The sequence below is a fragment of the Anas platyrhynchos genome, chromosome 21 (assembly GCF_047663525.1).
Source record: "Anas platyrhynchos isolate ZD024472 breed Pekin duck chromosome 21, IASCAAS_PekinDuck_T2T, whole genome shotgun sequence".
Classification (NCBI taxonomy): domain Eukaryota; kingdom Metazoa; phylum Chordata; class Aves; order Anseriformes; family Anatidae; genus Anas; species Anas platyrhynchos.
In genome coordinates, this window is record NC_092607.1 from 4,392,673 (window position 1) to 4,414,035 (window position 21,363).

Here is a 21,363-nt window from a genome sequence, read left to right on the forward strand (position 1 = left end):
CCCTGTTCAGCACCCTTCCCCTCCCCTCCGTGTGCAATAGCTATCATTTTCAGGAACAGGAAAATCACCATAACAGCTCAGAGCCCAACAGCAGCTTCAGGAAAAGCCGGCACCAGAGACTTTGTATGAGGCTGTCACATCTGTGCTAGAGCTGGTCCTGAGCACCGAGGTGTGCAAACCCCCGACTGTGTGAGCACACACACATGCCCTCACTCCTCCTCCTTCCCAAAAACACATGCAATAGGATTAAATCTCACCTTTCCTCGTTTACCTCCTGACACATGCTGCTCCACAGGTAGGAGGATTTATTCACACTGGAGAAGGGTCAGGGCAGATGGGAGCAACAGTGGGACTAAAGGGGGCAATTTGAGCAAGGGATAATGTATTGTGGCTCTGCAAATAACCCGGGGTAAAGCAACCAGGATGCTGTAACCAGAATAACCAAGCTGCGCTCCTGCCAGAGAACAGTGCTGCTGCTGGTAATTTTGATTAGGATTTATAATTGTGGTGGTGCCTTGTGCCTGACAGCCTTGCCAAGTGGTGGGTGCTGGGTGCCGTCGGCCGGGCTCCAGTGGGTCAGTAGCACCCAGGGGTGCTGGAGCTGCCTCCCAGTGAGGCATCGCAGCATTACACACTGCTGGCTGCAGAAAATATCATGAAACAGCTGTAATTGCAGTGCATCTGTTAACAAAGAAGCGGGGAAAAGTAGAAGCAAATGCATCCTGAGAAGATCTCTGAGGGCAGGGACCTGCTGCTGCCTCCCCAGCCTGGGGCTGATGCGCAGAGGTGAGGTCCTGGAGCAGGACCCCTAAGGAAGAAATGGAAAGGGAAGGAGAGAGAATTTGTCCTTCCTAGATGAGACGAACTTGAATGAAATGTCGGTGTGTGTGTGAGAAAGAGAAAAAAAAACTACAGGGATAGCACTCCGTGGAGCCAACTGGAGGCATAAGGTTTCCTAGAGGAAAGGGGAAAGTACTGCTTGTCCCAGCAAGGCAGAGCTTGGGGACAGACTGCTGCTGGCAGGGAGAGGAATGTGGGGCCAAGCCATTGTGTGGCATTTTATCCACACCAGGACTGCAGCACACAGACAGAGATGTGCCCGTGAAGTCCCAGACCTGAATCACCCAGCATCAGAAAGATCCCTCACATTTTGGTGATGTGCTTCGGTGTCTGAATTAACGGGGTCGCTGTGCTGCTACCCCAAATGCAATCTAATTGAAAAGCGAGCGTTTCCCCTTGCCCTTCCCTGCGCTCCACAGGTTAGGGTACTGTTAGCACTTTATCTTTCTAATCACAGTTGGTCTTTCAGTGTGAAAATGTATTCCTGAGGGACTGTGGAGATGTCAGAAGCAAGCAGGGAGCTGACAGCAAGTAGTGGCTGCTGCTGTGTTAGCTGCCTGTCGGGGAAATGCTGCATCCACCCGGCTGACCAGCTAGAAAGCAGATATCCCAGTCCGACTGCCAGGAAGAGCCCGGATCCCCCAGCCCAGGGGTGGGTAAGCCTTTCCTGAAGTGAAATCGATGTGCTTCTTTGGGATGGGGTGGCTGCAGGAGAAATAATTCGAGGAGGTTGCTACCTGGGTTGAATGACCCCCAGGGAAGGGGGAAGGCATCCTCTGCCCCAGCCCAAGGGAAACAGGCAAGGCATCGCCCTGGTCCCATCCTCCTGAGGATGAGGGAGGAAGGAAGGACTCCTCATCCTCCCCTCTCCTTCCTCAGAGGTGGCAGTGCCTGCGGCTGGGCTCCGAGTCCAGGCACCCACACTCCTGGGTCCTGCAGCCTCCTGCCAGGAGGTGCCGGGCCTCTGCTCCAGGGGTCTCCAGCCTGCCACCGCCCCCCCCCCCCATCCCCACCTGGGCTCCTTCCTCCTCCTCCTCCTCCTCCTCCTTCTCGGCTCAGCGGTGAGCTAGGACCCGGCAGGATCAGGTGCACGGTGGGGGCTCTGGGGGGTCCTGGGGCACCCCGGGAGCAGGGGGGGGGATCCCGGGGGCTCGGGGGGATCCCGGGGGTTGGGGGTTCCCGGGGGTTGGGAGGTCCCGGGTGTTGGGGTGTCTCGGGAGCTGGGGGGTTCCCGGGGGCTGGGGGCTTCCTGGCTGCTCCCCAGCAGAGACTCGGGGAGGGGGGTGTGGGTGAGCGGGAGACAGCAAGATTTGGGGTGAGGTCTGGAGAAAAAGGGGAGGGAAGAAGAGGTGGGCGGGGAGGAGGGGAGGAGGACAGGGGGGCCGGGGGGCGCTCAGCATCCCCTACTCGCGGCAGGGCTGCGCCGGGGAAGGCGCTCGGGGCGCGCAGGAGCCGCGCAGCGCCCATGGAGAACGGCTCGGCCAGCCCGGGAGCCAGCCCGGCCGGCAGCGGCAACCAAACCCTGGGCAGGATGCCCCGGCAGCCCCTGGAGCTGCAGGTGGTCACCATCCTGCTGGTGCTGCTCATCTGCGGCGTGGGCATCGCCGGCAACGTGATGGTGGTGCTGGTGGTGCTGCGCACCAAGCACATGGTGACCCCCACCAACTGCTACCTGGTGAGCCTGGCGGTGGCCGACCTCATCGTGCTGCTGGCGGCCGGGCTGCCCAACATCTCGGACGTGGTGGCTTCCTGGGTGTACGGCTACGCCGGCTGCCTCTGCATCACCTACCTGCAGTACCTGGGCATCAACATCTCCGCCTGGTCCATCACTGCCTTCACGGTGGAGCGCTACATTGCCATCTGCCACGCCATCAAAGCGCAGCTCCTCTGCACCGTGAGCCGCGCCAAGCGCATTGTGTCCTCGCTCTGGCTCTTCACCTCCCTCTATTGCCTCATGTGGTTCTTCCTGGTGGACACCACCCAGGTCACCTTCTTGGATGGGGCGCAGGTCACCTGTGGCTACCGGGTCTCCAGAAGCCTTTACATGCCCATTTACTTCTTGGATTTCGCTGTCTTCTACGTCATCCCCTTGGGACTGGCGACTGTCCTCTATGGCCTCATCGCCCGCATCCTCTTCATGAGCCCCCTGCCCGCCACCCCGCAGCACCCCTGCCTGGGCTCCACGCACCAGGGAGGCTCCCTCAAGCTCTCCTGCCGGGGCAACAGGGGGGCCCTGAGCTCCCGCAGGCAGGTAGGGCCCCCCTGCCGGGTGGGCTGCTGGGGCTCAGTGCTTTGAGGGGTTTTGGGGGGGCGGATTCTGGCAGGGAAAGGGGTGCCCCAATATTTTGCTTCCTTTTGTGTGGGGAGCTGGGAGGGTTGGCTTGCTGCATAGGGGGTATCCCAAAGACAAGCTGGGGTCTGGCAGCACAGATGGATTCCCCCCTGCTTTGGCTGGCCTCCACATCATTTGGGAGAGGCAAGAGTTCAGGGGTTTGGCTGGATAATTAATTCCTGATTGCCTCCCCAGGGAGGGGGGTGCCAGGACACATTACGGACTCAGGTCCCAGGCAGGTGACTTCAGATCTGGAAAGCAAAGGGAAGGGAAAGCCAGCAGGACACAGGACCCATCCTCTGAGCCAGCCCTGGCTGCAGCCCCCGGCTCCCTGTGGCTGGGGAAGGCACCTCAGTGTCCCAGCGGTACGGTGTTCCTCTCGGTGACTCCTCTGTCATCCAGCTGCTTGCTTTGTCTCCATCTCCTCGCCTTGTTCCTCCTCTCTCTGTCCACAAGCAGTTACTGTCTCTCACCCAGCTCCTGGGATGGGGCAGTGTCTGAGCATGGGACTCCTGCAGGAGAGCATCCTGCTCAAGCCTCAAACTTCAACGTGTGGTCTGCTTTAAGATAAGGGCTGAAGCTTGGGGTCTGGCTTAAGCCTCTCCTGCTGAGTTTGAGCAAGCAGGACCTGATTTCCAGCCAGGCTGAGATTAGTTTCAGCCAGTCTTAAAAACATCATTTATCCAACTCGCTGCCTGACTTGCACAGGAACTTCCACTGCCCGGGAGAGACGATTCGCAGTCACAGAGGGAAGCAAGCAGCTCAGAGAATAAGTATTATTTCTTTATGAGCTTTTAGGTCTTTCTAGTTCAGCTTTTTCTCCCTTTTGCTCCATCCCAGAAAGGTTTAAAGCAAGCACCAACATCTGTAACAGCACCAGACTCCTCTCCCAATTGCTGGTGCAGGGTTTTTCCACAACTTCCCCAGTCACTACAGGGCAGCACCCACAGCTGCATGGCCAAGGAGCAGAAACCTCTCCTGCCACATCTGCACCGTGGGGTGGGCACTGCACACAGCGTGCTCCAGCCTCATTAGGATGAGTGCCCGAGGCTGTCAGTCCCAAGGGGCTGGATGAAGGCACTCCAGCCCCTGGAAACATCCTGTGCTCTTTCCTCTGTTACACCGGCAGTTTTCTTGAGCTCTTCATTAGCTCCTGAAATATCTTAGCAAAAACTGCCCCTGGCTAGCTTTACATCTCAGAGCTGGGCTCATCAGGAATGAAGATGTCACCGAGGTTTTAAATTGTCAGAACTTGTTTTGAAAGGGGGAGTCTCTCTATCTCTATTCACAATCAACACCTACTTCCCTATACAGGTGTGTGGTTAGTGCTATGATCATCATCGGCAATATTCTCACTCTATAGGGAGCTCTGTGATGCTTTGTGGAATTAGAAAGCAATCACCCAGCTTTTCTCGTTAACAGAAGCTCAGCTGAAGCCTCTGAGAACCTGCTGTGAATCTCCTGCTCACCCAGGAGAGAAAGCAGTAGCGCTGCTATTTGTAGTGGAAAACAGCAAAAGCCACTTTGTAAATCTGTTCGATCCTCACCTCCTGCCTTGCAGAGAGATAAGGGATATCAGTGCGTTTGACTGTAACTATTTGGGGGAATTTACTTCCCCCTCACTGGACTCCGGAGGTTTCAGGGAGGTTTTGACCATGCTTCCAGTTCAGAGCATACTTCTAACATTCACGGCAGTGTGAAATAAGGAAGAATCCTGGATCCAAGCTGCTCATAAGCTATTCGTGAAGCACAAATAGCAGCTAAAATACCAGCAGGCAAGGTGACTTCAAACTTCTGTTTCTGAGCAGTTTTGTTTCATGAGGCTTCCAGCCACATTCCCAGCTTCCTTCTGGCTTCACACCAGCAGCACTTCGAGGCAGCCTGTGCTGAGACAGCAAAGGAGAAAGAAACCCCAGCTGGGCCACCGCTTGCCTGTCAGACAGCTGGCCACATGGATGGATGCCATGCTGCACCCCAGAGGTGGCTGTGATACACGGTCACTTCTTTTTATATATATGCATAGGAAATTTATACTACTGTCCAGTATGACTGTGCACCAAAAGCAAGTGAAACCACACCAACATTTTTATGAGAGCTTTGGGCAGCATGAAGAGTTCTCTGAGCGTAACAAACCCGATTCCTCCCAGAGCATCTCCCCCGGTGCTGTCTGAAGCCCAGCTGGAGCACTGCATCCTGATGCAATGGCTGCAGTGAGTCACGGCTCTGCATCTAGTTACAAGGAAAAAAACAATTGAGCAACTGGGCAGGGAGGAAGGAGGTCTCCTGGGAGCCCCGCAGGGTCAGCACAGAACTCTGCCTTGGAGCTGTCCTGCGTGGGGCCAGCAGGGACCACATGAGTGACATTTGCAGGAGTTGCTGCAGTGTGCGGGGTGAGAGCAGGGCACATCACCGAGAGGGGACTAGTGTGAGGCTGGAGGCAGCTGGATGCATTTGGTCCAGCAGAGCTGGCAGATGGAGATACGGGATGGGAGCAGCAGTGAGCAGAGAAGAGGGCATTCCTGGGGGTGCTACGGCCCCACAACACCCCCAGCCTGGAACCAGGGGAGCCCCCCAGGTCAGCTTTAGCAGAGGTGGGTGCCAGCCCTTGTGACTGTAGGAAAGATGGGAAATGTCTTCTGCTGAGAGGCACAGAAGGGACCAGAATGGCCTTCTCTGGGCAAGGTTCACCTCCACGACCTGCTCCTGAGGAAGTCAGAGGCAAAAAAAACCCTGATGCAATGGGCTGGTACAACTTGGACACTGGTGTCCTGGGTCATCCTCACCAGAAGAAAGATGTCCTCTCTGGCTTTCCGATAGCAATTGCAACACTGCCTCAAAATCAGAGGGAAATTCTGGGAGGAAGAAATTCAGCAGGATCTCAAATCATCCCACCAGACCCTGTTTTGCAATAGCTGTGGCTGGTGAGCAGCCCACAAGTGGGTTTCTTTGCTCATGAACTACCCGTGGCCAGGGTGGAAAGGCCTGGGTTACGACACCCAGCTCTCACACTCTCCAGAGAAGCGCTGACAGCCCTTGAAAATGTCACCAGGAATTTCCAGGGGGGTGCCTTGGTGATGGGTCTCGTCCTGAGCATCAGCCGTGAGGACACAGCACCAGAAAGTGCTCCAGCAAGAGATGCTGGCGGGTCTCCAAGCTGGAAGGGCGATGAGGAGGCTGTGAAAGCAGTACGTGAGCTGCCAGCAGGGAAGATTAAAGTGAGGGTGCAGCTCCGAGCACGGATTTCACCCGCTAGGGACCACTAGAGGGAGCGGGATTCCTAAAAAAGGATGCAGCAGCTCAGGACAGCGGTGCTGGGAGAGGGAGACCGGGCACTGGCTGGGAGTGGCCTGGGAGACATGGGCTGAAAGCTTCGTCCTCCTTCCAGCCACAGCCCCTTTGTGGCTTCTCCGTGCACACAGCATGCACAGGGGTTGTGAGACCTCATGGAGAAGTTTTCTCCCCGGCTGGTGTTTCCCTGAAGAATGCTTTGAAGCAACACTAAGGATCTGTCTTTTTTAGGGGGTGCAGCTGCTTTATTGGGCCATGCCTGAAGACTGCTCCAGATAGGGATAAGTGAACTCACATTCTCCCAGACTCTCCATCAGGCACCAGAAGGAAGTTCAGAGCACCGAACGCGTGCTGCTGGTACTCTCCCAGGAAAGGCAGAGTGAGGGAGGGCAGGGAGAGGGGTTGCAGCTGTGCGTGGAGATGATGTCGGAGATTGCTTTCCCTGTGACGTGACTTTGGGATAGACCACGGGGATTTAAGCAGAAGAGCCATCCTGCACCATATACAACTGGAGCCCCAGGAGAACACTTGGCTTATGAGGCAAATTTCATCTCGCAGCAAGCTCGGGGCAGGGCTGCCCTCTCCCCTTGCAGCCTGGATGCAGCATCCTCAGTGAGCACCGAGGGCATTTAGCAAGAGTAGGCAACAAATCCTTGTGGCTCTAGTTCCTCAGCAGGTATCCCCTCTCAGGATGACTTTTCTGCAGGGCTGCAGGACGTGGAGCAGGGAGCACAGGTCTTTTTGTGACAGCACCTGTGTGGCCTCTTGCGGTCTGGGTAAAGGTGTTGTCAGGCACTGCAACGCTTCCGTAACAGCCAGCCGAAAAGCAGGGGCAGCTCCGGCTAAAGGCAGATGAATCACTAATTCTTTCCCATAACAAACTTTGTTTGGTCTTGGAAAGGACTGCAGCCAACTTACTTGTCAGCCTAGGATGCAATCCCTCGGGCTTTGTCACGGCGAGGCAGAGTCCAGCTCACTCTTTACAAACATCGCGGTGTCCTGAGCAAACAGTTACATCAGTGAAGAGGTCAGAGATGCTTCAGCCTCACAAACAAGCATGTGAGCAGGACTAATCTGTTAGCTTTAAAGGGAGATGTTTCACTGCGCAGAAAGCTCTCGGCCAGAAGTGGCACCTGGCAGAGAGCAGAGCTAAGCGGACACAAGTTTGGAGGTTTATTCTCTACAGCAGACACTTTGGCAGCTCGGAAATGGAGACAACCCCTGTGCTGAGTGAGGAGTGTGTGCGCTTCGGTGCCCTCCTACACTGGTGTGCTATTTAAGTTTTCCAGGACACATTTTGCAGAAATCCCACTGCAGTAGGACTACTGAAGCTGATGGAAAGGCTCCCTCCAGCCTTGTCCCAGGGACACCCCTTTAGCAAGGCCCCTTCCAGGCAGGACCTGGACACATTTGGGATGTGATGGTGAAGCACAGCCTGCCCTCATCTCCCAGGAGGAGCAGCCTGAATAAACTGCTCAGTAGGGGAGAATTAAATTCTGAATGAAACTGTACTTAGGATCACTTGAGTTGAGCTGTTCGCATTTTGCTGTAGGGTTCAGCTTTTATCACATTTTTGTTTAAATCAAATTCATTCATGTTCTCAGGATATTAACCTCAGATGAATCAAAAATATACCCAAAGCCTTTCTCTCTGCAAACCTGAGAAGTGGTACAAGGGAGGCAGCAGAGCAGCTGATCGCTCCATTGTGGCTGTGTCTATTTGCTGTAAAGATATTTGGAAAGAGAGGTACAGAGAGAGCATGGGTCCCATCCATGTGCATGGCTCCTCAGGCAGAAATCCTTCCTTCCTGGGCTCCTGTGGTACCTGGAGCTCTGTCCCACAGCAATGCGGTCTCATAGCCCGCAGGAGGATGCTCCTTCCCCTGGTGAGGGGAGGTCAAGCCTTTATTGCCCTGCCAGGCTCAGGGCAGACAGTGACTCTGTGTTTGGGACCATTGCTACCAAGCACATCGTCACCCAGCAGCCTCATCCTAGCAGCATGAAACCAAAAGCCCGTGGGATGGATCCAGCCACCCTTGTGAAAGGCACTAGAAAGCTCTGAAGCTTTTCTCTTCAGAGTCCCTTCTGTCTTCCCCCAAGGCAACAGCAAACACGCTGCAGTCTTAGCAACAGCCCAGGCACTCACAGCATCACGGCAAGATCTGATTCTGGGAAGTGTCCTCACATTCCCGTTAAACCACACACAGCAAAACACTTCTATTCTGGCCTCGGCTTGACAATGGATCCTTTCTTGTAGGAAAAGTTTTGTTGCCACCGCCAACCACCCCTTCTTTCTACACAAAGCATTACAGGAAGGAATCACTGCTTGTAACTAAGTTAAAAAAGAAAAAAACATCCAAGAAAAGCTGAAAGACCGAGTGTGATCCAAGTGCTTGCTTCCTTATAGAGAAGAGGAGTCAGTGCACAACCCCCTTTTTGACATTTGAAACACCGCCACCTTAATGTGTGGGCAGCATCGGTGTTTACTCATACTTTCCTCCTTGGGGACACATGTATTCTGTAAGCACTTGCAGAAGGATGATTGTCACCTACCCAAAATACATGTAGCTGTCAAAATTATTAGGATCGTTGGAGTTTCAGTACAAAAACACATTTTCTTAAGCAAGCCTGAGTTGAGCTGAGGGCAATTACTGCTCGCTCCTGCATTCTCAATATCTTCTTGTTCCTAATACATTAATGTAGTTCCTCCCTAGTGTGCTGCAAATTATAATAACCCGTACTGATTAGCTGAGCAGCTCCCCTATCAGGGCAAGTCAGGAATTTGTGTAGGACGCCAGGCAGTCTCGTCTGCTCCCAGTGCTTCTCTGTACCAGGAGCCTGTCCCTGGGAGCACAGCAGGCATAGCAAACCAGGAGATCCCAGACAGGGAGTTGAGATTCACCCCTGGTACCTAAAAAACTTAGGATCCCACTTTGACACAAGTTAATTTCCTCACTGATTTAACATTATGAGCAATTTTCATACCTGTTTTCTGGTACAGAAATTCCCATGGTTATTTCCAACTCATTTCCAGGCTGAGGGATGCTTGTGCTGACATTTCAAAGTCTATCGAGTGGTAGGTGAAAATCTGTCATTTAAAGGTTGTATTTATGCAATATTATTTCATGAACAAAAATGGGTTCAGTGAGGAATAGACAGTCCCATGGTTTGTGACCCTATTTTAAATCCTTAAAGAGAGATATGTGCGATGCTATAAATTACCTGCGCAGTTAGAGGTGGGAAGGCTCTGCTGGAGCTTCAGCACCATCTGTCTGTTTCTCTTTTTGCCTATCCCCTCTAACAAGGTGACCAAAATGCTGGCAGTGGTGGTGGTGCTCTTCGCCCTCCTGTGGATGCCTTACCGCACGCTGGTGGTGGTAAACTCCTTCATGGACCCACCGTACCTGAACATCTGGTTCCTGCTCTTCTGCCGGACGTGCATCTACCTGAACAGCGCCATCAACCCCATCATCTACAACCTCATGTCCCAGAAATTCAGGGCTGCCTTCAGGAAGCTCTGGGAGTGCGAGCAGAAGAGCACCGAGAACCCCACGCCACACAGCGCCCCGGTGTACTACAGCGTCACGAAGGACTGCTCTCATGGCAGCTCGGATCTCCTCACCGAACAAGAAGAGCTGAACAGCCTCCCGGCACCTGCAAGGAAAAGCAGGCCTGCCAAATAAATACCAGGACCCTGAAACAACGCAGGAGCTATGTGGCTGCATGCACCGTGCTGGGAAAGCGCCAACAGAAATTGCTTTGGCATTGCGGCCAGCTTGAGTTAATACCTCTCCAGGGCATTTAACAAAACAGATTCTTAGAGGCGAATTAATTTGCTTTTCCTTAATGCTAATTTATTCTTGTTTGTTGATGTGTTAGGCGCAGGTCAATGCTTAGCATCTTTAAAGAATCTGTAGTTAAATATAGCAGCGCAATGCCGTCCTGTGTTACGTGCAAGTGCTGCTCTTTGTTGAGTTGGGCCAGAGCACTGGAAGGAAATCCAGGAAGAGAAGGGCAGTCAAGGGAGGAAAAAAAACACTGGACCGGGTTTCTTAGGGGGTGAGGATCCCCTTCCCAAAGGCAGGTGCCTATAACGTAGACACTCACGTGAGCTGCTCCTCTGGAGCACTGCCAGAGGTAACAGGGACAGCTGGGCACAAGAAGCGGCTCCTCTCATCTCAGAGTAGCAGTCTGAGGAAGGAGAGGAGACGAATGTCTCCCTAGGTGTGACCCTTCCTCTCCACGACCCTGAAGAGACCAGTCTGACTCTTTCAGATGGAGATTTGTGCATTATGCATGGCTGAAGCTGGGCATCAGGAACCTCACCCCGTGCTCCCAGAGATATTGCTGTGCTGGTGGCATGCAAACCCAAGGTCCAGACCACTTGGATTTGTTACAGAAAAAAAACGATCAAATTAATCTGTGTTCCTTAAGGTAATAATAATACTTCCAACACTGTGGCCTGAATTTCTTTTGAATAATCTTACCTTTTTTTGTCTAAATTCCTGCAGTTGCTTTGGCTGGATAGCCTTTGGTAGCCCTGCCCTGTAAGCCCTGGCATGGTGCAGCTGCATGCCATCAAGCAGCACGCTGTCCCAGCTACAGCTGCGTTTCAATGGCAGGTGAAACAGTTCTCTTATTTCCTAAGAATAATTCATAAAAGTCCATAAAATGTTTTGTGATAAGTGGCACTGCCTATAAGGCATTAGCAATGCTCACTGCTGCTGTCATCTAGTAAGCGAAGTGGATATTCATAACCTGACACATCCAAGAAGCCAGCCTAAGAACGTTTGCCCCAGACTCACAAGAGACTATCTGGACTGGGAGTAAAACATAAGAGATTACAGATGAGCCAAATGCCAAGGCTCTTGCCAAATAAAATAAGAGTCAGCCACCAGTAACCCTGAAGTGACTGTGAACAGTTCTTCTCTGAGCAGCCAATTCAGCCTCAGCACCCAACATTGCTTTACAGCAACCCAGAGCGTTAAATCAGAGGCTTACATCTTCCTTGGGAAAAGATCCGTGAGATATTTTTAAGAGCACAAGACTTCAAGTAACTGTTCTGTGTCTATGGAAAATAACTTCCCTGGGCGAGCCAGAACAAGACCTCACTCCCCACCAATGTGCACGGAAGCATTCAGGATCTATTTCATTTTGGTGTAGGGTGGCTTTGCATGTATGGTTGTTATGTTGTGGATTATTAAACTGCCTGCTTTGCTCCAGAATACCTGGAGGATAAGGAGAGGGAACACTGATTTGGCAGATATTTGTGAAATATTATGAAATGTTTGGAATTTGTGGATTCATGTCATTGTTTTGTGCTCTTTTGCATATATTGGGACTTCAAGAGCAAAGTTCCTCTTTGTTATTCTTAAGAAAATTCTGCAAAGAAATCTAGGAGCTGCTTCTTTAAAAAAAAAAAAAAAAAAAAAGACATACTTTTCCTACAGCACAAGAGAAGCATTCTATTTAGCAAAAGAAACTAAGAAGTGAAAGAATTTGCTGATAAAATCTTTTCTCTAGTAGAAAGAGATTTTTTTCCCCCCATTAGAAAAAGTTCTTCCATAGCAGCTCAGAGAAAAAGGAAAAAAAATAGACAAAAGCATCTGCAGACAAAGAAATAGATCAGTAAGCACAAGAGCACCTCGATGCAACACCCAGGTAACAACTCCTGGTCCCCTGGGCATGGTGAAACCCAGGGGTGAGCTCTGGATGTGTCAGCTCTTACCCAGCCCCAAGGTGGGAACCACGCGTCGCACAGCCCAGAGCTATGCTGGTCTCTTGCTCTAGTGAGTCCTTGCTCCAGAGTTACCTCCTCAAAACCTAATAGCTTCTTCTGCTTAAACCTGTGCCCTACCTAGCCTGCACAGGAATTAATTTTCTTCATCTTGGCAGCCAAACATAGCTTGCAGCAGCAGGGGCACGGGGCCCTGAGCACGCCAGCACCTTTGGGTGCAGAGAGCAGCACCCTCTGCCTGATTCCTGCTCCTCAACCACACAGGATGGAGATTTAGGATTAAAATTAGGATTAGGGCACTTCTGAGGTGAGGGACATGCACTTTGGCAGCCTGGATCTCTGCCAGTACAGGGAACAGCTCAATACTAAAGCATCCCAACAAACTCTTTTCTGTCTTCCCCATCACATTTCCATTTTTTTTGCTGTTCCCTTTAATGCTTTTTTTTTTTTTCTTCCTTCCCAGACAGTGACAGTTTGAAAGCACTATTCTCCTAATTAAATTTTAGCCCCAGGCCAACAGCTAATTGATGGTTCTGAAGTTTTTGTTCAACATACTTGAGATTCAATTAAAAAAAGACCTGTTCTCTTCTCCCCTTTCTGCCCTTATCTGCCAAGTAGTGCATGATCCTTTGTTATTTCTTGAGAAGTAATTGGCAGATAAATTCTCTCAGCACCACGAGATCTCCAGTAAAGGCACTGGAGCATTAAACTCAGTAGATGAGCAATGAGCTCCTGCTCCTTCTCCCTGCACTTATGCTGAAACGTTGGGAAGGCTGTAGGTGAAGGAAGAAGGTCAGCACTCAGCTTGCTAAGGAGATGCTGCTTGAGAAGACGGGCAGATGCATGCTGTTAGGAAAGGAGTTGCCAGCAGAAAGGAATTACAAGGAGTAACTGCTGCTCGAGGCTTCAGCTGATGGCTCCCAGAGGGATTAGGCTGGAGGGAGTCTGAAGCAGGCAGCTGAAGCAGTTTTGTACCACCAGCAGCAAAGCCACAGACCTGCAGAGGTGGTTCAGAGCGGAGGGAGCTGGGGCAGCTCCTGCTGGGACCGAGGTTCTGTTGATGGTTGAACTGGGTTGTTCCCACAGGCAGCCAAAGTAACCGGGACAGCCTGCTCCTCTGGGCACTATTGCATAGTACCCTGGACTTGGAAACCCTAGAGGTGGGCTCTGATTTGGAAAGAGCCAACCTCCCTGTCCCTCTCCTTTCTCCAAAAGACACTCAGTCACCTTTATGCCTCTGCCTACTTGCTCCTTCTGCTCCCTCTGCCACCTGCCTGCTGCTCACCCAGAACAGCCCTGCAGCCTGCTCTGAAGTGAGACAGGAGCCAAATCCCAGTCACTGCAGGGTGAGGACTCACAAGCATTTTTTCCTTTGTGCAAGTAGTATCTAATGAGCAAAGTGAAAACAGGAGGGTGGAAATCTGGCCTGGCCTTTATCTGGGTGGAGGAGGACAGACTTCAATGCTTTCCCTCTAAAAAAATCCTAGTTTAGGTGAAACAAAGATCACAAAGGTTCTGAAGTTCAGCCTTTCCACAATCACTGCTAGAGCCCCAGCCTGGGCATCCCCATGGTGCTCTGTCCCCTCTGGCAGGGTGGGGCTGAGCAGACCCACCCCACGGAGACCACAGCGACCCCCTGGGCCAGACCAGGGGTCAAAGCTGCTGGGAGTGCCCGTGGAAAGCAACCCCTGGAGTGCAACAGGGCAGGGAGCTCCTCCTGGGCACGGTGGTGAGAAGAGAGAAATTGATGTTATTTCTTCATCAGTGCCAGCCCTGCAGGGACCTTTGGGAGCTCGCATTCCAGCAGCGGCTCGCGGTTCCCTGAAGAGCTCTCCGTTCCTCAGTGCATGCCGTTTCTCAGGGCAAGGTCTCAGCAGACAAGCCAGTTGTCTCCAGGAACTGTGGCCATGGTGCCACGTTTGGTGGTGCTGGGTCTGTGCAGCTGCACCGAGCTTGGCTGGAACTGCACGAGGAGCAGCTGGGAGCACAGCACAGCAAGCCCTGGGGCAGCAGAGAGAAGGATGCACTGACATATCAGGGGCCCAATATTCTCCACAGGCTCCCAGTCACTCAGACTTCCCTCCTCTGGGTATCTGCGGTCTGAGCAAAGCTTCAATTCCTTATAAGAAATCCACGAGCCCCTTTCAAACTTGAGCATACTTTGCACCCTAAATCCCCCAAGCCTGCTCGCGAAGCCCAAAGCTGCATGCTGCCCTCAGCACTTAGTCACTGCCACTAGCACGAGAGCAGGCTGCAAGTCTACAAACATCTCCAAACAGATCCTAAAAATCACTCCTAAATAATTTACCGCATTGAAGCTGCTCCTCAATTTGATCTAACCTGTTAGCTTCTTAATTAAAGCTTGCTGTTTCTAAATCCTGCCCTTGCAGTGCTTACTGACCTGGTAAAATGCCAGCAGCTTGCTTTGGTTATGCAGCAGAGGGGTCTGGTGGCAGGAGGGGGGTGCTCAGCTCTGCCACGCTCACAGGTGCTGCAGAGCCACTGGGTGGGAGCGTGGGTGTGTGTGTGCCAAGGGGGGGCACGGGAGTGAAGTGGCTCAGGGGAAGCACTGGTGGGAGCTTTATGGGCTAGAAAACCCCATGGTGGCTGAAGCTCAAGGCATTCATCAGAGACACCACATCCAGCATGCTTACCTGGCTCTGCTTTACCCCAGCGCAGCAGAGCGGTCACCTCCACAGGGTTAGCAGCAGGGTCTGCAGCAAGGACTCTTTGCTGCAAAACACCAGAATTTAAATGAGTTGCTGAAATAAGCACCAGCCAGGTTGCCTTCTTACATCATCTCTGGGTTTGCCTGGTGGGAGGGGTGCTTTCAGGAAGGTAATTGGGCATCCACAGCAGCTAGTATCAGAAGTGGCCGTGCTGGGGGCTCTTTGGGACAGGCTCTGCCTCCTGGTTTCTGCCAGCACCTCGGGAGCCAGCCCCAGGCCGTGCTGGGGAGCAGCCCACAGAGCACCAGTGGCTCCCTACAAAAAGGGAGGAAAAAAGGAGCAGAAGAGGACCCAGCCCCACGCTGCAACCAGAGCTGGTTACAAGAGCCCGGCTCTGCTCTTTGGTACAAGCCTGCAAGGAAGGAGTAAAGAGCACATGAGTAAAACCAAAATAGCAGTACCTTTAAACTAGTGACAGCTCACCACAGAACATGCTGAGCAACTGCTTACATTTCTTAGAGGCACAAGTGAGGGTGGGCCACACATAAGGGAATGAATTAAAGGCGGCCCCTTTTCAATCTGCTCTGGCCCCTGGCTGCTTCTTTGAACTAATTAGTTCAAGCAAGCTCCAATTAAGGAGCTGCTAATAAGGCTTGGGGGGATAGTCCTACAGCAATATTGGTGTAATCACTTCGAAGTTATTTGCTTGTTTTGCAATGTGTATTTCACAAGGCCTCTGGAGGGCTCTTTGGCTCTCGGAGCTGTCTCCTCTCTGCTCGCTCACAGGATGCTGTTCCGCGCTCCTTAAAGCAAAGCACCCATTTCGGGGAGCGTGCTGTGATGATCAAAGCCTGCCAGTCCCCCAGGAGTGATTCTAGTTGATTCTATTTACTCAAATATCCCCAGCTTGCCAATTTTTGCAAGCACCAGCCCTATAGGATGAGCACTACCTGGTGCAAGCACCCCCTGCAGCGGGGGCTCTTACCCCTATGGGCAGCCCTGCCCTGGCTTATCTGCAGACCCCAAACCAGGGGCACTTTTGCAGCTGCTACATGGGGGTGGAAACAGAACTGCAAAGTATGGTGATGGGGCAGAAGTATTAAGGCTGTTTTAGTGTTTTCTTTAGTTTCAGCCCGCTGACTGGTGCTCTGCGTGCTGTTTCTATAGAGACCGAGGATGCTGTGAGTGCGCCGGGGGCTGCTCGGTGCTGCTCTGAGTGGGAACACCTGGTGCCAGCGGTTGGGACTGGGGGCAGCAGCTTTTCCCTTTTGGGGAGAAGGTCCTAGGGTGGTCCCAGCGCTGATAGGATTTTCAGAGGGTCAGCAAAGGGCTGGTGTCCTTCTGGCCGCTTGGCAGTCGGCTTGTGGGCAGCATGGCCACAGGTGAAAGCGAGCCTGGCTGCCCCAGCCAGCACGACCTGGGTGGCTGCTTGGAGGAAATAAGCAATGAAAGCAACTTGTCCCAGGCTGCTTTTGGGAAAGCTACTAGTTCCCCTGCCCTGTGCAGAGGAGCGGGGTCACCCCTCTGTGCTCCCCAGGACCAGCTCGCAGCCAGGACCACCTTAGCCCTGAGACCAGGGCCAGGAGTGGGGGATGCTCCTGCTCTCTGCGGGCAGGGCAGTGCCGCCAGCCCATCCCCGGGCTGGGCACGTCACTCTCAAAGGACACCGGGGCTCGGGTTGCACCTTCCCTCCCAGCGGTGCAAGCTACCTAACGTGTGCCCTTCTGTCACCGGATCGGGCCAGGGCCTCTCTCCTGGCTCTCACATGTCCGACTCCTCTCCATGCACCCAGGGACAGTGCTGGGGACATCACCCCAAAAGCAGCGGCTCCTGAGGTAGAGTCTCAGCGCTGGTGCCCCCACCCCGGGGAAGGGGTGTTCTCCTCTTTTTGGCATTTTTCATATTTTTGAAGCACTACATCATGGCTTCAGCAAGAGACCCGCCTCCCTGCCTGCTGCCTCCGCATGGGCCAAGGATCTGCTCCATTCACCAGCCGGAGATTTATGAGGTGTGAAGGGCTCCGGTTACCCTGCTGCCCCTCGCCTCCCCCCCCCGTGACTGGCTGAATGAGATGCTGCTGGCTCCTCCAACACCAGCAGCAAAACAAGCCCAGAGGAGAGCAAAGCCATCGTCTCACCAAACTCGTCTCCTTAGTTCCTTATCAGGGCACAGAAATCTTCCACCACAAGGCCTCCTGCACCCTGCAGAGGCTGTGGGGAGCCCCTGCTGCCTGTGGAGGCTGAGCCTGCGTCTTGCCAGCCCCTCTGCACAGCCTGGCTTCACTCATGTGAGAAGCTCCAGAAATAGAAAAGGGATTGAAGGTTTTGGCTATCCTGCATTCCTTGGGCCCCTGTGCCCCTGCCCGGTGCTGGGCTCTCCCCGCTACCATTTCCCCATCCTGGCTTTCCCATCACTTCGGCTGTTCACTAAAATATTCAGGGGCTGGAGGTGGCCATGAGCTCATGGGTCTGCTGTGACTTCAATGCTGCCTAAGAGCACGTGAGATTTTGCACCAACAGGGCATCCTGATCACATCTGTGGGTCTTTAAATCAACACAAGAGAACTGAAGCCAGTGGGCTAGAAAGAAAGTGAGAATTGCTCCTCTCCAAACGCAGAACTGTGGCGCCAGGGGAGCAGGCTGCAGTACGTGGCTGGGAAGGAACTTGGCAGCTGCCCCGGGCAGAGGCAGGCAGCGAAGGGACCTGTCACCGGCTGCCCACATCCCCCCGCCAGGCTTTGGGCCAGCGAGGTGCGTTTCCTCCGGCCCCGTGCCTCCTCCCAAGGCCAGCTCAGTGGGTCTCTGCTCACTGCTGACACACAGGTCCCAGGGCATCTCTGCATTTGGGTTGAGGTTTTAACAGCAGCAGAGCAGCGTGGTCTGCAACTGGTTTCCTTCCTGCAGGGTTCTAGAGGGTTCTGGCACACGCACTGTATGTATGTATCAAAGACTAGCCAGGCTCTGGCTGGTGATTTTCAGTTTTCTCCCCTTGGTGGTGGTCCTGGATGGCCTCAGCAATACCAGTGCCAAGCCCTTGATGCAGAGGCCAGGGCAGCCCCACCTTCCCCAAAAGCCTGGCTCCTGTGGCCATGGCCAGCCTGAGGCACCCCAGGCTTGAGTCTTGCTCACCTCGTCCTGTGTCTGGGGCTCTGCCAGCTCAGCCGCAGCCACCTCTGAGCCCAGCGTTCCCCTCTGAGCTGAGCCATCCTCTAGAGAAAATGCAGCCAAGGAGTTATTTATGAGCCAAGGTCCGCATCAGCGCGTGCTTGTTATTCATTGCAAGGGTTTCCTCCCTGCGGCTAGTGGGCCCCGTGCTGGCTTCATGCACACACAGGTCACTCGGAGAGCTGGTGATGTCCTCAAGCATCTGGCACCAAACTTTCAAAAAACAATAAATGAAAACAATTCTCTTTGCACATCACCCCCCTATCACCCAAAAATGCAGATTTTGAAATAGACATTCAACATTTATTTATTTATTTAGCGGAAAGCTAAACCCATCCAGCTGTCACCTCTGAAATTCTGGACCTCATCATCGTGACCTCTCCTTGAAGACTGGAATGAGTGTGTCATACCGAGAAGAAACCCCCACAAAGATAAACACTGATACAGTGAGCAGATAACTGTTTATTATTGCACGTAATCCAGCAGAACAACTGACAGAAAACTCCGGACAGCAGTACACAGATTGTAGTACACAGCTTGCAAAATCTGTGGCGAAGGTAATTTTGTGTGAAGAGTGAAATGTATCTGCATCTTTGTAAGACCTGAAAAGTATAACACAATATCCTATTCAGTTTTGAAAGCATGCAGTTTGAGGTAAATCTGTTATTTTGCATCTAAGAAAACGAAATCCCTAAGGGGCTATATATATATGTCTATATATCCACGTCTCAGTGCGATATGGATATATTTATATGTCACATAAAAGCAAATCTACCTACGTTTCTCAGAATGTTAATAGGAGGAAAGCACATTACCGAGTGCACATCACATGCATAAAAAAAATTGGGGCAGGAGGGGGGAGAATTACCTTAGCATTGTCAAAAAAAAAAGATCCTTCTTTGTGCTTAGTGATAAATAAAAGCCCCTCAGGTCTCTCAACGGAAATTGTCTTGGTAGCTAATAAAAGCAGTTGGCATGTTGAAACTGCACAGCTGGCAGGTGAGGGCCAGCAAACAGGGATAAAATGCCAAAGGCAGCAGAGCCTGGGGTTTGCAATACATTTATATTTAAGAAAAAGAAAAAAGAAAGAAGCAAATTGCAACTAAACTACTCTATGTGGAAGTGTAGATGATGCTGCACAGCTTTCTCAGGACTGGTACAGCCACATTGCTTTTAGGAAGGGATCACATTCACTTCTCCCACAGTGAACACCATGTACTTGCTACTGTGGCAATGTTCCTGAGCTGAATAAGGTTAAAAAATAAACTTGGTTCACAAAGAAAACTACTGAATTATTCTCACTCTCTTATATCATAATTAGAGTAGATAAATTAGGCAGGCTCTGCCCTGTGTCTCCAGTCCGTGTAAACTCCTGCCTGTCTGCTGCCCTGGCTCTGAAACCCTTTCAGACCGACCTTTGGAGCAGACTGGCCATCTGTTTTTTTCCTTACCCAACATTTCCCGTTCTTTCCAGTCCCTCAGGTTTTCCCACCCAGTCCTGTGCTGTGGGACTTCAGGATACACAGAGGTGCACAACCAGCTATAAATAACATTTCCGATTAACTTAAAAAGAGATAGAAAATACATATTGCTCTTAAAAGAAGGAAGAAACATGTCCAAGCACTCAGCCTCACACTAAACTGTAACTTCATCTGTGCCGACTTTCTAAGCTCGCACTGCTAAGGATCAAAGCAGGTCACGGTGGCAACATCTCCTTCAAAAGGTCACTCTCTGTCGCAGCTTTGGGAAGAATTGGTACAAACTGCCTCGGCTTCTAAGCCTCACACACAAGAACAACAGCAAGAATCGCCCCTCTGTGCTCTACCACTGCTGAAAGTCTGGCTGCTGTGTATTTCTGAGCCTGCCACCCAAACGCACTGGAGTCACTCAGGTTTCTGCACCTTTTTTCTTTCAGGAATAACCTCACCTCTCCCACGACAGCCACCCTGCATCCTCTGGCTGGAAAGTCTGTTCACTCTGTCTCAGTGAAAGAGCAGCACTCGAGCCCCCTCGCAGTCCAGTGCTTCGAGGGGGAGGAACCTGCGGGTGTACGGGGGTATTTGTCAGTAAGTACCTCCTTTAAATTGTAACTTGCACCATTTTCATAGGAAAAAAAAAGGGGTGGGGGCAAAGGGGCAAATTCAGCACATCTATTTCCTTTCCCGTTACAGTGGGAAGTCACCCACTGCAAGACGCTTCCGCACGGAGCATTGCCGCTGGCAGGAGAGCGCTGGGATGGTGCTCAGGCCCTAAATGGGCACCATCTCCACCCGCAGCACCCCTGGGCACACCAACAGCCTCGGATCAGCCAGCCCCTCGCACCCCACCCCGCAGCCCCTGAGCGCGGCACGTCGGCGGGCACGGGCAGGCCTCTGGTTACACTTCAACAAGCCCAACGTCAACTTGCTCCCCTCTCTCTCAGTCCTCCATAGGCGGAATACAGCTCCAGACGACGGGGAAAGGAAAGACTTTTTGCTCGTCCCTTTGGATGACATCTGAGCGCGGAGGGCGACGGTGTCCAGCCCTAGCCGTGGCGCGGCTCTCATGAGTCATTTTGGTTGTGTATTGCTTCATTTTCAGGCCATGGATGACATTCTTTGGGAAATCTCTGACACTGAGTCAAACCAAGGGAGTTACACAACATATCACAGTGCATGGATAAGACCTCACTCATTTTCCTACAGCTAAAGATAAATCCCTCATCCCTGGCCTGACAGGACAGTTGATGGCTTTGGTGAGAACAATTTAAGGCAATTGCTATTTTACACAAAGAAGAGAAGGAGGTTGAATTGCAGAAATCCTGTTTTTTTCTTGGTAGATTGCAGAGGCCAGCCACAGCCTGGGAGCAGGGAGACTGAACTGATCTTCAGGCACTTTTGTTTAAGGTTCATGTTTGCAGTGCAACCTTGGGATCTCAAGTCCTCCTCTTAGGTGTTTCCGGGTGACTGAGATTTAATCCCCACCAAGGTCTCTGGTCTCCAAGAGCAGCAACGCCTGTCACAGACACAAATGAATGGGAGAGTCAAAGAGGAGCAAAACACACAACTGACACGCAGACACTGCTGTCTGCACAGCTTTCATCTCTGCAGGTTGAGAGAGGAATAATACAGCAAATAAAGCAGTGCTCAGCAGAGCTATTTCATGCCCGAGGAAGGCACCCCGATACCCTCACTGGAGCGTGGGAGATGCATCCCACATTATGTTCATGTGAGGCCCAGTGGTCATGTTCAGCCCTGATGTTTGCTTCTTTTTCCCCAATATTTGAACGCAAGGTGACAGAAATCTTGAGCCCAAGGTGACACATTCTTGTGTCTAGGAACTCTTCAGGCACAAG

General features: G+C 52.2%; 2 protein-coding genes and 1 long non-coding RNA gene across 3 annotated transcripts in view; 1 reads left to right on the forward strand and 2 right to left on the reverse strand.

Moving 5' to 3' along the window:
- Positions 1-879: 879 nt before the first annotated feature.
- On the reverse strand, positions 880-15,457 carry LOC119713368 (uncharacterized). The gene is made up of 4 exons (XR_005260554.2): positions 15,376-15,457; positions 14,851-15,277; positions 2,630-14,197; positions 880-1,545 (listed from the first exon to the last, which is right to left on the reverse strand). It is a non-coding gene; the product is annotated as an uncharacterized lncRNA (long non-coding RNA).
- Positions 2,242-10,142, forward strand: LOC101791646 (thyrotropin-releasing hormone receptor). The gene is made up of 2 exons (XM_027442868.3): positions 2,242-3,091; positions 9,765-10,142. Exons 1-2 carry the CDS (start codon positions 2,306-2,308, stop codon positions 10,140-10,142), a joined length of 1,164 nt encoding a protein of 387 aa, XP_027298669.1. The 5' UTR covers positions 2,242-2,305.
- Positions 15,458-18,471: 3,014 nt separating the features above from the next.
- Positions 18,472-21,363, reverse strand: part of JPH2 (junctophilin 2) — a 29,370-nt gene continuing 26,478 nt past the window's right edge. The window contains exon 6 of the mRNA XM_027442791.3: positions 18,472-21,023. The gene's annotated coding sequence lies outside the window, so the exon portion shown is untranslated. The remainder of the gene's footprint in view (positions 21,024-21,363) is intronic.

Coding starts and splice junctions, on each gene's coding strand:
- LOC101791646 (XM_027442868.3), top strand. CDS start 2,306: ATGGAGAACGGCTCGGCCAGCCCGGGAGCCAGCCCGGCCGGCAGCGGC. Junction 3,092..9,764: donor CCCTGAGCTCCCGCAGGCAG/GTAGGGCCCCCC, acceptor CCCTCTAACAAG/GTGACCAAAATGCTGGCAGT.